The sequence below is a fragment of the Oncorhynchus clarkii genome, chromosome 2 (assembly GCF_045791955.1).
Source record: "Oncorhynchus clarkii lewisi isolate Uvic-CL-2024 chromosome 2, UVic_Ocla_1.0, whole genome shotgun sequence".
Lineage (NCBI taxonomy): Eukaryota > Metazoa > Chordata > Actinopteri > Salmoniformes > Salmonidae > Oncorhynchus > Oncorhynchus clarkii.
The window spans coordinates 75,243,395-75,259,945 of NC_092148.1; the positions used below are offsets into that span (position 1 = coordinate 75,243,395).

At 44.8% G+C, this 16,551-nt stretch overlaps 1 protein-coding gene across 1 annotated transcript; it reads left to right on the forward strand.

The window, feature by feature from the left end:
• Positions 1-822: 822 nt before the first annotated feature.
• LOC139373648 (zinc finger protein 469-like) lies at positions 823-14,750 on the forward strand. Its single transcript, XM_071114394.1, has one exon. It carries the CDS (start codon positions 823-825, stop codon positions 13,447-13,449), a length of 12,627 nt encoding a protein of 4,208 aa, XP_070970495.1. The 3' UTR covers positions 13,450-14,750.
• Positions 14,751-16,551: the final 1,801 nt, after the last annotated feature.

Below are 16,551 nucleotides of genomic sequence, written 5' to 3' on the forward strand. Positions count from 1 at the left end.
GCCTTGTCTATAAAAGCATATTGATTTATATCATAGCTATAGGAGATTCATATCTATTGACCATGACAGTGCACTGAGTGAGTTAAACAGTTGAATTGATGTTGTTTTCAGATATATCTGGACTACTTTATAATGTGATTAAGTACATTTGATCTAGGATCCCTGCAGACTGTACACTGTATTTGTGCCTTGTGTGGCAGTACTGTGAAGCAAAACTGTGGCAATACTGCTCTCTCCTGGCAACAGCTGGAAAATGTTAACCTTTTTTACTAAATCGCTCACCTCCCATCCTGCTCTGTTGGTTTGTAAAGCAAACATCCCAGCTGATTTATGTAACTTTTCTTTTCTCTGTTATGTGTAACTTTATACCTGGATGGTTGGTGATTGATTGAGTAGGTTGTTTTAATGATTCACTATTTTAAATGTATTTTCTTTGTTCAGGTGGAAGCATTTTATTCTTCTTGATACAACATACATTTATAGAAATGCATTTCTAATGGCAATTTTCATGCTTTTTTTAATGAAAAGCTTCTCAATGACAGCAAAAATGCCTAAACTGTTTATTTGAAATGTGGTGATGTTCAGAAATCTGACCTACTCTTTTTCCTGTCTGTCTCTGCAGGACCCCCCAGACGGTAAACTGCCGGATCAGTGGTCCACGATGAGAGCGGAGAGATAATCGTGCAGAGAGCCGCCCTCCCATCTCTGTTGTTTGTGCCACTGGAAGCAGCATCTTGTTCCAGACTCCCAGACTCATCATGCTCCTGCTTCCCAGATAACGCCTCTGAGGACCAGGCCTGTACAGCACCTCTCGTCTGCACCATGGCAGGAGAGACTCAGCGCACGTATGCTGTCAAAAAGCTGGATGCTGAGTCCAAACTGAAGGATGAATGCACTGCACTGGAGCAGTACGGCAGCAGTGAGAAAGCCACAAAAGAGTCTTCAGAGCACTTCTCAGGTGCAGGCGTGGAGGCTCGGACAATCCGCAGAGGAGCCAAGTTTGTAGACAAGGACAGGGACTATACTCAGCAGCGCGAGGCTGTGATCCGACCTCAGCAGGCGGGGAAAATAGACTTCAAGTCACTGCAGAACCGGCCTAAGTTCTCCAGCAACAGGACATGGCCCAGTGGTAAAGGCAGCCCCCAGTCCCCCAGTGGGAAGTGCCGGAGCAGAGACAAGGGCAAGAGGTCGGGGAAGTCGGAGCGCGGTAACCCACAGCAGCTGTACAGACTCAGCATCACCAATCCACGTTCCAACCCTACTATCGGCATTGCCTACCCACAGCAGAAGGTCTCGCCACCCAAGAAGATGGAGGCCAGCCGAAGCCCAGTTACGGGCAGCTACAGGTTCCACGTGCCCAGTATACCAGAGCGAGAGGCCGAGCTGCAGCAGGAGGAACTCAACTACAGCCGCTGCTTCCAGGAGACCTCTTCCAACCTCACCTCCCCAAGCTATACCTCACAGCTACTGGGAACCACAGGTGGGACATCCACCCACCAACTCCCACCCCAGCAGCAGCAACCAGGCCCAATTGTGAACAATAATAACTCACAGCCAAGCAGCCAGCTGCTCTTCCCAGACTTTCAGTTGAGTGGCTCCAATGACTGGCAGTCTCCAGAGAGGACTTTTAACGGTGCTAACTATGGCATTTCATCACAAAAATCCACTGTTCTCAAGGAGGCGAACAAGGCGAATGGTAGCTCTGTGTCTTTTCTGTTTCAGTACGGATACAAGTTGTCGGAGGACTCAAACCCAGACCCTTTTGCCTTTGATCAGAACCCCCAATCCCAGGACTATATAGACTCCTCCTCTTTGGCTTCTTCCCAGGTGACTCATAACTCTTTTTCCTTTCAGCCATCTGGAGATGGAAAGGAGGGGGTTCAGAATAACACTCAATTCAATAGTGACCAGCCAGAGGACAGATCTTCCTACCCCCATCCTCCACAGCTACCACAGTACCTGCAAGCTCGACAAGGGGCGGCATCTTCTATGGACTGCCCCAGGGGCCTGAGTGAGGACTCGGCTAGTAGTGAGAGCTCTGGCTTCAGCTCCCAGCAGTCGGAGAAGGGTAAGAGTGCCCTGCCAGAGAGCATGGACGCGTTCGGCCATAGGGATGCTGCCCTCGCTTCAGGGAGCAAGAGGAGCTGCCCCTCCAAAGACTTTGCTGCTGACAGCCAGAGAACACTTATTAAAGGCAGTGTACACCATGCCAAAAATATTGCACAAGGTCCAAGCTCCCAAATGCACTTTCCAAACAAAGCCTACAACAGCAGCCCTCCACTCAATAGTATCCACATGGGTTCAATGCCTTTTGACAAAATAATCAACACCAAGGCCCACAGTAGCTTACCACACTCATGGGAGGGACTGAATAAGAACTTTTCACCAGCTGACCAAAACACTATGCCTTATCCTAATATGAATGATACGTTTCAGTTTCAGAACCAGCCAGATCAAAGGCCAAACACATCCAAAAGCGGTAGGATGCCATGGCAGCAGATAGGCCTCACTTCTGCCATGCCAAACCAAAACAGGATTGAGTTGTCTAGGCAACTAAGCAACCAAAAGCTCACTTATTTGGTAGCACCCTCTGACTGGCAGGATGACACTAAATCACATAAGAATGGCTCACTGAAAAGTCCCAGCTCTTTCCTAAACAATAGACCTAGTAAAGGATTCTCAAACCCAAGGCAAGAGAGTGTTAAACAGGGCTGCAGTACAATACCACATTTTAAAGTTGAGACAAGTCACGCAAAGGTCTGTGAGTCCAAGAATAAGCCCATATATTTTGGAATGAACCAATCAGTACCTGGGTCATCATCAAGAACACATGGATATCCACCATTACAGGTCCCACCAATGGAGCTTATAATGGTATCACCATATGAATCTCCCTCGCCCTCCCCAATCCATAACCCAGCCTCTAGCAGCACATGTTCTTCACTCTCCCCAGCCTCAACTAGCCCTGTCAACCTCTCTGAGGACAGCCAGATATCAAAGACTGGGCATCCCCCTCCATTCTATCCCCAGCACCAAGTAAAGGCACAAGGACCTACAGATAACCTCAGCACTAACGCTCATCATTTCCACTCAGACGCCTCCCGTAACCTGCCTTACACCCCAGAGAGGGCAAAAGATGACATTATGAGCTACCTGCACGACAACGGACATCCAAAGCCTAGTATGGATGGCAACAAGGGCTATATGGAGGGCTTTGGGTTGGAGCATCACCCACCTCCACCACCATACTCTGCACATCAACTGTTAGCTACGTCTTTAGCCACGGCAAACCTTGACCAACTGGACGTGCTTCTCACGTGCAAGCAGTGTGATCAGAACTTTACTAACCTGGCCGCATTTCTTGGCCATAAGCAATACTGTGGACAGCATGCATTTGCACAAAAGGTGGATGACACCAGAAGAACACCAGGAAGTTCAACACAGTTTCACAATGACATGATAAAAGCTTCATCCTCTGGGACCAGTTTATGTCAAAGTGTCTCCATGGCAGGGTGTCCATCTGACCTTCACCTGTCTCTGCTGGGGCTCAATAAGAACGGAGAACTCATGTCTGACAGCGAAATAAAAGGGGATTCTAAGGACGACCCCATGAAACTCAACCTGTTCTCTGGGGAAGGTAACCTTCCTGTGTCACTTCCTGACTTGGAGATAGAGGATGCAAAGTTAGATAGCCTAATCACTGAGGCTCTAAATGGACTGGGGTATCAGTCAGACAATGCAGAGATTGACAGCAGCTTCATTGATGCATTCGCAGATGATGACCTAAGCACTGTCAAAGTATCGTCGAACAGGCATACTCTAAAAACCAAAGACTCAATGGTCTTTGAGAGCAAAAGCAAACAATCTACTGAAGATGACAGGTCTCTGACACAAGGAAAATATATTTATGACTCAGACATTGAGAGCTTTGAGACAGACAGCAAGCACACAGAAAACAAACTTGAGAAGACTTCTCTGAATTTTGAGCAGGAAGAGAAAATTAACATAAAAAAAGACGTGTCTTATAAAGATTCAAGGATCACCTCAGGGGAAAAACCGAGGGAGCAAGAAAATAAAGTGAAAGATATAAGAAAACACTCCAAAAGTGAAGAGGAAAACATTAACACTCCAAGGTTCCTCTTATCCAGCAAATTTTCCGAACGTTGTGGAGTTCGAAATTTCCAGAATAGCTCATTGTTGAGAGGCTCAACCTCTTCCCAAGTCTCCTCTGCAAACAGAAGTTCCCCAACCCAGAGGACTGCAGCAAGGGAGAGTAAAAGGAAAAGGACCGGTGCCGGTACCTGGAGCAAAGAACTCATCCACAAAATAGTTCAACAGAAAAACAAGTTAAACAAGCTCCATGTAAAAGGCACCAAAAACCTTCAGTTCTCGCTGGTGATGGAGAGACTTACACCCACCGTGCCAAACCCAATGTTTGGGGAGTATGACTATGTCTCAGACTCAGATGACGAGTGTGAGCCTGTGAAGATATCAAGCCAAGGTCGCCTGAGCCAAAGTGGCCGCTGCAAGTACACCTACACAAAGGAGTGCAAATGGCGGGCTAGGAGCGACAGGGACAGTGCAGCATGGAGGCACGAGTCAAAAGAGTGCTTTCAGGTGAAGAAAACTGAAGAAGTCTCCCTATCTCCTGAGAAACCTGGCCAGATACTTGGGAGGAGAGGCAGCAGGTCATCCACAAGCAGTGAAGTCAGCACGTCTGTGAGTTTCTCCAGCGATAGCATCAATAGCCCCAAAAGCACTGACCACACAGACTCAGACTGGGAGAAAAGAGTGGAGATCAGGAGGAAAGACTCTTCCGAGCAGAGAACCTATGAGCGATCTCCACAAAAGATATGCAAAGAGACTAGCACACAACTAGCACTGACATTCACCAAATCTACTAAGAGGTATAGCGCTGATAAGACTCTCCACTCTACTAACAAAGACAATTCAGTGGCCTCAAGGATCACTAACTCACATACTGAAGATGTTGATCCAATATCAGCACTACCAAAGGTGAGGAGTGCAGTCAAAAACCTTGAGAAATGCAGAAGCACAGATGTGCCCTCAAGGGAGAAAGATGTCTCATTTAGTAGAGAAACTGACACAATAGCAAGTTCTGACAAAAACACACCACTAAGGACAACCAACAAGACCTCCAAAAGGGAATCAATACATTTTCAATCTACTAGTTCTGATCTCAAATCACACCACCTTCAATCATCACATCCTGCCACAGACAACAAGGAAGGACATTATTATAATAAATTCAGAAAGAATGAAACATCCTCAAACGAAAAATCAGTACACAAAAGAATAGCAGAGCAATCTACACAGCCACATTCAAAGATATCAGACATTTCTACTTTTGATGAACACAAGGAGAGTGTCCATTCCATTAAAAACCCATTGACTTTCAACAATGAGGTAGTCCCCAAGTCCACACCTCTTTTCAGTGTACTGAAAGTGTGCCTGTCTCCAACTGAATTTCACCAACCATTGATGCAGAAAGAGACATCCCATCTCATCCCATACCCCATAGAGCAAGACCAGAGTCTTATGAAGTCTCCTCTCTCATTTGACACATCGTCAATGTTTGGGGACCTCTCGGAGACAGGATATGACAATGGCCTCTACACTGACCTTCCATTACACAAAGAAGGTTTCAACTCCTTAGATACCACAAATGACAAAAAGGAGGTGTTTAGCTCATCATCCTTACTTTCCCCTTTCTTGGAACAGAGGGACTGGGGCCTAATGGTTGATTTCCCCATGTCACCATATGAGATATCCCAATACAAAGACAACTCTGATAAATCATATGAAAAGAAATCAGATTATAATCATGTTCCTTTGTCTCTGCCAGACAAAATAATGGACTACAGGGTGAATCTCAACAGTTATGTGTCAGAAGATCTAGAGATAAAGAGGATTGTGACAGAGTTAGAAAATCAGCTCCAGACAGCCAAGCTGAGTAGTCCGCCACTGCTTACTGAGTCTCCAAAGCAGCTGAAGATGAGAAAATTCTGCCCTCTGCGACTGGACCACAAATCTGAGAATGAAGACACTGGTCTGGATATGGGCTGCCCTGTGCAAAGCATGTCAAGTATGCCGTCCGACCCACATTCAGATGTCTTTGCTGAGCCTGGTCTACCATGGTCCAGTCCATTTGAGTTTGAGTTGATGGGGGGTCATCATACTCCAACCCATGCTGTACCCAGTATCCTTGAACAGTTTAGCGAGATGGATGACTGTGAACACAGTATGATAACCACAACCTCAAATGCAGAGAAAGAGCAACTGCAACAGGACGACCACAAAGATGAAGACATGGGTGTTGACAAGAGAACTGCCATAGAGAAATCTGAAGAGATTCTAGAGAGTAAGACCTATGCAGAAAACCTGACAAAAAGCCTGGAGGTGATATCAGATTCCATTTTCAAAAATGATCCCATCACACCTGAAGTGGAGGAGCCAAATCTCACCTCACCTAAGAGCCCAGAACACTTACTCAATGAAAGCCAAGCTCCATCTGCTGATACTGCTGAGAGTAGAGATCATAATGAAAAGGTTATTCCTGATGAGGCGAACGTTGAATCAACACACTTCGAATTACAGCCTCCTCTCTCTGAAAACACAGAGCTTCCACCTGCTGTAAAAGAGATTGTTTCTCTGCAGCCAAGTGATTCTATACCTTACAATGACAGTGGGTCAGAATTCAAAGACATGCCAATCAGGAACAAAGTCACTGAAGACAGTTATGTTATAGAAACTGATTACTGCTCAACCACTGAAATGGATAATCCACCAATGACTAAGGAGACCTGTGAGAACCATAAGCTAGAGGACTGTGGGGATGAAATCATTGAAGCCAAAAGGGCCCTCCTTGAGTATACAGAACTTCCACATACTACCATTGATGAGCATCAAGAGCATCCACATACTACCATTGATGAGCCTCCAGAGCTTCAACATACTACCATTGATGAGCATCGAGAGCGTCCACATACTACCATTGATGAGCCTCCAGAGCTTCCACATACTACCATTGATGAGCATCGAGAGCGTCCACATACTACCATTGATGAGCCTCCAGAGCTTCCACATACTACCATTGATGAGCCTCCAGAGCTTCCACATACTACAATTGATGAGCATCGAGAGCGTCCACATACTACCATTGATGAGCCTCCAGAGCTTCCACATACTACCATTGATGAGCATACAGAGATTCTAGATACTTCCATTGATGAGCATAGAGGGTTTGTGGATACTTCCATTGATGAGCATATAGAGCTTCTAGATACTTCCACTAATGAGCATAGAGGGCTTCTAAATAATTCCATTGATGAGGATACAGAGCTTCTAGATACTTCCATTGATGAGCACAGAGGGCTTCTAAATACATCCATTGATGAGCATACAGAGCTTCTAGACACTACCATTGATGAGCATCAGGAGCCAAAAGAGCTAGTGGAGGACATCAGTTGTAATACTAAGTATGTGAGCCAGCCCTCCAAAGGTTCCAACCTAGCAGAGCAGGAAATGGATGATAACTTGGGTAATATGCTTGAAGAGGTAGAAAATGCATCTGAGGAACAATCCATAGATGTCCAAAGTCACTCTGAGAGTGTATGTCTTTCGCCATCTGCAAATGAACAGACGGAGGACAATACAGCATGTGTAACAGAGGAAGACAACATTGAATCTGACAGTACAATACAGGATGAGGTGATAAGCTGTACAGTTCATTTGAGGTGTAGCACCCCTGAGAATAACATTGCCAATCAATCAACCCATGTCTTCTTGGAGACTGTCACAGATAAGCCTTGCAGTTCACTGTTGACGGAAACCAATACAGAGTATGGTAACCACGGCTCAACCTTTTCCAACATTGAGTCAGATGATGAAAGCACCATGTTGGTCATTGCTGAGCATGACAGTGACCTTGACAGTGATGCACAGATGGAACATACACTTGAGGAAAAAGCAGAAACAGAAAAGGAACCTGAATGTGAGGCCAAACACAGACAAATAAAAGAGATTGCAGATGTTGAAGACATTCAGGAACAAGATCCTTTACATCTCATGGCATTTTCCCAGCACTCACCACGCAAAGAGGATTTGCAGATGGACGAAAGGCTGGATAATATTCCAGATGATGCTCCTCCATCCAGTCCTGTTCTACCAGCTTCTCCACACACACCTGTGGTGAACCCTGACACACAAGAACAAGAACAATCCCAGCCAATCACATGCAATAATATGGATACTATCCCAGCCTCAATCCATGACACACAATCTCTTAAGGAAGAAAACTGTGATGACCTAAATGCCAAAGAAGCACTGCATATTGATAACCCATTGACCATAACAGCTGAGATGGAGTACTCTTTAGTAAGTCCTACTCAACTGGACTTGGGAATCACAGAGTGTAAAATCTCTAGCACTGAAGCCTGCATTCCCTCTCCTCTACCCTTGACCATTGCAACAGAGCCATCTGAAGCAATGGAGGCCCTTATGAAGAGAGTCTCTGTTTCACTGTATGATTTCAAACTAAGCCCACTGAACTACAATTACATTCCAGATGAGCCTCCACAACTGAGTCAGTTTGATTACACTCCTATCTCCCCAGCCAACGTGGATGAGGATGAGCCAGCCATCAAGCAGAGGCCCAAGGATGACTGTGAACCTTGTGATCTAAGTGATGATACAGCATTGATGTCAGACAAAACAATGTGTGACATTGATCTAAGCGATGACACAGCATTGACGTCAGACAAAAGAATGTGTGACATATACACAGAGTCACCTTTGAGTCCACACCATACAGCCAAGCTAAGTCCACCAGATGAATCTTTGAACAAGAGCAGCATCCAAAATGACATAACATTTCCATTCATTTTATTGGTTCTCCCTTCTCAGAGCACTGCTCAGTCCATTGGCGATATACAGGAGGATTTGGACATTTGCCCGGTTCCCCTTCAAACTATTGACTATTTGGACTTACATGTTGACTTGGTAAAAAGAGTGGATCGAGAGGTGCTGCCAGAAGTCCTAGATATCAATGAGGTCCATAGTGAGCAGAACACCCATCCTTTGATAAAGGAGATCTCAGATGATCAGCTCACTCCCAAACCACTGATCATCTCTGAGAATGAGCCAACCCCATTACCATCAGACCAAATAGAATCTCTAACAGTGGAGGAAGGTCAGTGCTCAGCAACCCACAAGCAAGAGGAAGAAACCACGCAGAAAAAGACAAATCTGTGTGAGATATGCGCCATGTTTTTCCGGACGGTGCCAGGATTAAAGAGACACAAGGCCATGAAACATTTGATCAGGACTGAAAGAAGCCCACATTTGGAAAATGCAAATCATCAAGGGAGTCTACACAGTTACCAAACATCCAACTCTATAGAAACAGAACATAAAGATGATCTAGAGCTCCTCGTTCCACAGACCTGTTTGCAAACAGAAAGCAATGATGTCTCTGACAATCACTGCCCTGAGACAAGTAATAGCAACTTCATAACCAAACAAGGAGAAACAGATGTAATCCTGGAGGACACCACAGGTGAAACAAATATGGCAAAGTTAGTTGATGACATAGTTCAGCAAATGCCTCCTCAATTGACAAAAGCCAAGAAAAGCTACAAACCACAGAAGAACAAAAACAATGAGGTGAACGAGAAAACAGACTTATTACAGACAATTACTCCTGAATTCCAAACCCGGCTAAAGCAAGAATACTGCAAGTCACCTGAGAAACAAGACATAATCAATTCTAGTGTTAAACACAAAGTTACAGAGCAACAGGATGTCCCATTTGCTGTAACAAGTAACAGTGGCGTTGAACAGATACCCATGTCTCCAATAAAGGTTACAAATACACTCACCCAAGATATGGACTTGATTCAAAGCAACACTGATACAGAAGAGGGGAAAGGCACACATTTGTCAGAGATTGTCAATGGCCTAGCAGATGTGAGTATGGCTGTTGGAAGCGATTATGGAGTATCTGTAAGTGAGGATGTTAGTAGGGAGTATGATACATCTAGAGAGAATTTGTGTGACACAAAAGAGGCATGTGAGCAACAGACTTCAGACCAGAGTCTTTCCACAGAGATACTGGGAGAGGTTGCAGTAAAGATTGAATGTGAGAAAAACAGTGGCCCAACAGATGAAGTGGAGAATCTCACCTGTTTTAAATCTTCTCCTGCAAGCCCTCCTGGACTAATCCCTAATTTGAATGCTTTCCTTGATGACGAAAGCACATTCTCACAGTTATTCCCCTCTAGAAACGTGGAACTGAAAAGGAAAAAGTGTGCAAAGGTATATGGCAAGAAGAACAAGAAGCAGAAACTATCACCCGATTCATCATTAGTTCAAGACCATCCTCCTCCTGACCTGTATCTGGAAAAGAAAGATGACTATAGAGAAAATCATTTGGACCGAACGTTTGTCAACAATCAAAATGAACCTTGTAAATATGAAACGATATCCATTGATGATGCTATCATGTTGAACATGTGTCATAATAGCACTTTGAAGTGTGATTCCAAGAAAGTATGTAACATGAAACGAGACACAACAGATCACAAAGACATTCATGAGAATACTGTGAAGCATGGCAGTGCCTTCCTATGCCCACCTGAGAGCACTATCGACAAAGCATCATTGGCATGGAGTGCCTCCAACGACCTTGTTACAGATGCTGTGATCTCCTCTGACCAAACTTCCTGTAAAGCAGAAGTCCCAACCCCACAACATCCTCTTCCTATCATAGCCCCTTCTGCACCTTATCCCGAAGAGCCATGTGCTACAGACAACGTGTCTCCTTTCCACAGCATTGACATCCCAAACCTCAATACCACATTCCAGCTACCTGAAATTCAATTATTTGACTCGAACAAGGACATCCCATTAGCTGGACCCATTGGCACTGATGATGCACAGACCAGAGACACTGCAAAGCCCAAAAAGCTCACAGAGCGCAGAGGAAGAAAACGACAAGAGTGTGCCTTAAAGATCAAGGAAAAACATTACAAGTGCAAGGTGTGCTTCACCTGGTTCCTAACCCTGGGGGAGCTCAACTTCCACAAGCTATCCCACAACCCCTCTCCACCACCCACCTGCTACATGTGCGTCCAGCGCAAGTTCAGCTCCCGGGAGCAGCTGAGGGACCACCTGAGGGAGAAACACGCCAAGAACAAGGCTGGCATCTGGACCTGTGGTATGTGCCTGAAGGAGATATCGGACGTGTGGATGTACAATGAGCACTTACGGGAACATGCCACGCAGTTTGCCCGCAAGGGCCAGTCACACAGCGCTATCCTGGGGAGTCTGCCAGGCTCTGGCATGCAGGAGTCAGCCGTGAAGAACTTTATCACTTCCATCATGCAACGCCGCCCTAGCAAGGCCAGCAGAGAGTCCAATAAGGTCTCCAACAAGGAGAAACCATCCATAGTAGAAACCACCGGGCAGGAGGTGAAAACTACAGAGGTAGCTCAGCCCAAAGTTGTCAAGCCTAAAGGGAACATTGAAAAAGTGGGGAAATCTAGCATGCTGTTGCCAGTTGAGGTTCTGCACAAAACAGAGATGGCGCCAAAGAATGTGGAGATGCACCCCAACTGTAAAGACCCCTCGAGAGACTGTCACCACTGTGGCAAGCAGTTCCCCAAACCCTTCAAGCTTCAGAGACATCTAGTTGTGCACAACTTAAATAAAATTTTCCTGTGCCACAAATGCCCAGTGACCTATCAAGAGCCACAGGAACTAAAAGAGCATCTGAAAAGTGAGCATGAAGAGATGGATGCGCTTGACTCAAAGCATACAACCCTCTACACCTGTGAGCTGTGTGCAGACGTCATGCATGTGATCAAGAAATCTTTCATCTGCAGCACCTGCAACTACACCTTCTCTAAGAAAGAGCAGTTTGACCGACACATGGAAAAGCACTTGTCAGGAGGGAATAAGATCTTTAAGTTCAGAGGAGTTCTCAGACCTATCAAAACATCTGCCTCCAAAGAGAACGATGAATGTGAATTGCCAGCAAGCAAAAAGAGAAAGATTCTCGCTGACAGTCTACAAGAGAACAGCTCTGACAGTGGCATCGCCAGCATAGCCTCACTGCACTTAAATCGGAGTGCTGAGATGCCAGTTCTGAAACCCTCTGTACACACACAGACCAGTGCAGGTGAATATCACACTGAAAATGATGCCAGTGTGAAGACTGAGGAAATGGCTGAGGAATACACTGACATGCTGGTAGAGCTGGAGCCTTGTACGTTTCACCTGGGCTCTGAAGGTCTCTCCACTGCTACACCCAAAACAGAGGACATTGTTCCCAGTCCTTCGTCAAAGCTGCCTGTTAGAGACATTTTTGAGGCGGATGGCAAATCATTCACAGATCCATGTGATGTGAAGGAAGAGGACAATCCATTTGAGAGCATTACACCTGAAGAGAAGAGGGATTGTTTCGCAGATGATAATCAGAGCACTCCGGAGAGCAGCACACAGACTAGCACTGCAGAAGCTGAAGGGAAGAAGATACAGAGGAGAGATGCAACAGCATCGGATGAGGAGTTGTATGTTAGCTCAAAGACACCCTATTCACATGACCTCCACCATCCTCCTACAAAGCATAAGGCATCTACCATTGTGATGCACCAAATGAGGGAGGATGAGCAAGGGCAACAGTCAACCAGCACTCACAGCCATGACAACAAGCAAAAGGACAAAGCCTCCACACCCAAGCCCAGTGAGAGCATTAATAAACACCGCTCCAACAACAGCCCCAGGGCCATGGAGTCAACACCAGTCCACCACACCAAGCTCACTTCCCAGGGCCCGGAATCCAGCGAAGACAAAGACTCTGTGAGAAAAGAACAGAAGAAGAGAAAGGAGATGAGGTCACCTTACAGTTTACAGAGGGTCTCCTCTCCTGCCACACGTGAGAACCTTGGTGTCGACGTCAAGGCCAGAAATAAATTCCGACCTAGCAAGTGCGAGAGTCCGGCGGTTCACAGGAAATCAGACGGCCCCAGCGACTACCCGGTGCTCTCTTCCGTTAGAGATGATGTGGTCAGCAACAAAATAGTCTCTAAGCACAAAACATCAGGGAGTTTAGGCCTTCAACCAAAGAGAAGCTTCCTCGTTAACTGCACGCCAAAGAAAGCAGAGATGGTGCATCATCTTAATGGGGATTACAAAGCCAAAAAGGGGACTCTTGGACGGGCTCTTCATTCCCCAGTTTCTAAAGTGTCAGCGCCTACTATGAACAATTCCTTGAATAAGTCTAGGCCAAGGACAGGGGTGAGGTCCATGGAGAGCCACTCCTATAGGACAGCAGAGTCTCAGAACAACCTCCTGAGCCAGCTGTTTGGCCAAAAGCTCACCAGTTTTAAGATTCCTTTGAGGAAGGACACTTCAGAATCAATAAACTGAGGGGGGGGACTAAAAGACTGAAAAGACATTTCATGACCATGAATGAGATTGCATGGATCTCCTCTGTGAAATGTTTGTCTAAATACTTATGTTGTCACTTTATGTCTTCTTCTCTTGTAAATGTGTTGTTATAACACAAACGTGAGGACTAATGGCAGAGATGATTTTATGAATCTAGAATGAAAATGCTAGTAAGGCAAATCATTGACTAATTCCTGCTATTCTTATGTTGAACATTATATTTTTTAGAGATTATATTTCATTAGAAAAATGAAAGAAAAAAATTATACTTGAAAATAAAACCTTACTTTTAATAACATTTCAAAAATAATGCATGAAAGTTTCACAATCACAAAGTGTTCATAGAGGATTTTTTTTTTTTTTATGCAACAGGACCAAATTTCATCCCAACTGATTTAAACTGTCAGTGCACCTTTTGTGTATGCTTCTCAAATAATTACTCCTTTTGTATTATTTTTACCTTACTGTACTGCATTGACATTCATTGTATTAGCCTTTGTATAAACATTAACTGGTGCTATGTTATTTGTTATTGTAATGTGAACGCCAATGTCCTCTATCTGAAGGGAACATGAGATCTGTAGCCAACTGTTTGTGCTGATTCTCTGTAGTTTCTTTTGTTTTAATGTAAAATTACTGTGTAAAACCTCCTCCAAAAAAGTATTCATCTGTAGGTCTTTAGGAAAGGAAATTAGGAAAGCTTCCATCTGTACGAACTCAGGTGTATCCAAGGACTATTCACAGTCCTGAGACCTGTTTTAGGAGCTCCTCCCATGCACTGATACTACCACACACAAAACACACACTCAGTCCTCCGTCTGTCCTCCAACTGTTTAATTATGAATATTATTTACTAGCACAAAAAAGGTGCTTTATCTTGTTTATATGTATCTTATATAGTATGTTGTTGTAGGTAGATGATTTCCTGGTGCAATGCTCAATGTTAAAGTTTTATTTTAATAATGTGCAACAGAATCAAAGTGGGAGAGTAAGAGAGAAAAGCAATGGAAATACAATGCCTCTTGTATTGTAAAGTGGTTCACTTAGTGCCTCTTTTAAAGTGGTTATTAAAAATCTGCATTGGTTTCTCCTTGCTTGTTTCTTCCTTTGGTTTATGACGTATTTTGAACATTTTCCAACATCCATCTTTGGAGACCGCCGCTGTCACCAACGCATCAGAAATTGGAAACAGGAAAGGCGGTTTGTGCCTGGAAGCAAAAACAGGTGCACTGACAACCATAACAGCGTCTGACTCCCTCTTCTCTGAGCACTTCAATGAGCTAACTCGTTATCTGAAGGATGAGCACAAATGTAGCTTAACTTCAGGGAACATGAAATCAGAAGCAGGGAACATTAATCAAACCATATGTACCAGGCGTATGGGACGGGCCAACTAGGACTGGATCACTTCCATTTTTTTTCATGTAGCTCTCTCGCCGTGTGTTAAGTGGCTTCTATCCCTACATGAGCCCATTCTGTCATCACATAGGAATAAAAAGCCATAGGACACAGCGGCAGATAGGCTGAGAGGGACACGGGGGCAGGGTGGAGAGGGGCTCCTCTGACCTCACGTCATCCACGGAATTACCCAGCAACCTGAGAGTGTAGAGGGAACGAGAGAATCATGATAGATAGATGGAGGGCAGGAAGGTAGACAGACAAGGAGAAAAGTGAGAGGTTATTTTCTCATTCAAGGACCTCCAGCTCAAGGAGCTAGCTTATGGGGAACACAATAGAAATGCTTCTGAGCAATTTAAAGAGGCCGTGGTTCTCTCACACACCATTATGTGTCCCAGAGGAGAATGTTATGACTTTACCATCGTAGCCATTCTCAGCGTAAGGAGTAAGAGCAGGAAGGTCAGTGTGTTTAGATGGATTGCTATCCATTGTCTATGGGTATGCGTCCCTATTGTAAGTGGACTGTTACCATTCATCCAATGGGATTCTCAGTAGGTCAGTGAGTCATATGAACTCAATCAGTGCTCCTCTCAACATTCCTTCTTCGCTTTCCAGGTGGTCCATTCAAAACATAACAATATGCTCTATCTTAAAATAGCATGAAAATCCTGCAAAGTCAGGATGCCGAGTAATTCATTCTCTATGTTTAGGTGTATCCAAAGGTTAATAAGAAATGATCCACACAAAAACATGAATTATATTGAATGTCAAAATTGCACACATCACGACTTGAGTAATTTAACAAGACAGATGAAAACTATATTGAAGGAAATGTGTTTGTCAAATTGAGCTGTCAAAATTGTAACAGGTGGACACTGACATGCGTCATACTCGGCTGTTATTTTGGTCAGTCTGTATTTACCTCAGTGTATATGTATATACAATATACTTACTCACTGTATTACCTCTTTGGATTCATTGGACTCATTAGGCATCTACAGGTATCCTCTGTATCATCTGTGGGTCGATAAACACACAATTAAAAGGAAACCAAGTACTTTTCATCACAATTTAGCATAGAAACGTGTCAAATAGAATGTGCAAGCACCACACCCCCTGTTGTCAGGCTTCCTGGTATCGTCTGAACTAGGAGGGAAGGGAATTCTCCAGAGGCGCAGTCATGCAGGAGCGCTTTGCACTTTGAAGTAGAGTGACATTATCCGTAAGTCATGGCCTTGAAATAGCATGGTATTTCTCTCTCTGTCTCTCGCTCGCTCAGTCTTTCCCTTTCTCATTTGATCTGCCACTCTCCTTCTTTCTCCCTGCCTTTCTCTATCTCCCTTACTATGTCATTCTCTCTACCTCTCCCAATTTTCTTGATCTCCCTTTCTGTCTACTGTAGCTCTCTTCCTCACTCATTCTCCCCCTTCTCCTCCTCTTGCCCCACTCCCTCTCTCCTCCTCTTTCTCATTTCTCTCTCCTAATCCTTTCGTCTCGTACTCACCTCGCTTTTATCTCTCTTTCCCCCTCTCTATCTCTCCCTCCTCTCCTACCCTCTCTATCTCTCCCTTCTCTCCTACCCTATCTCTCCCTCCCTCCTCTCCTACCCTATCTCTCCCTCCTCTCCTACCCTCTCAATCTCTCCCTCCTCTCCTACCCTCTCTATCTCTCCCTCCTCTCCTA

Excerpts from the sequence above, each read along its gene's own strand:
- LOC139373648 (XM_071114394.1), top strand. The coding sequence starts at position 823 with ATGGCAGGAGAGACTCAGCGCACGTATGCTGTCAAAAAGCTGGATGCT.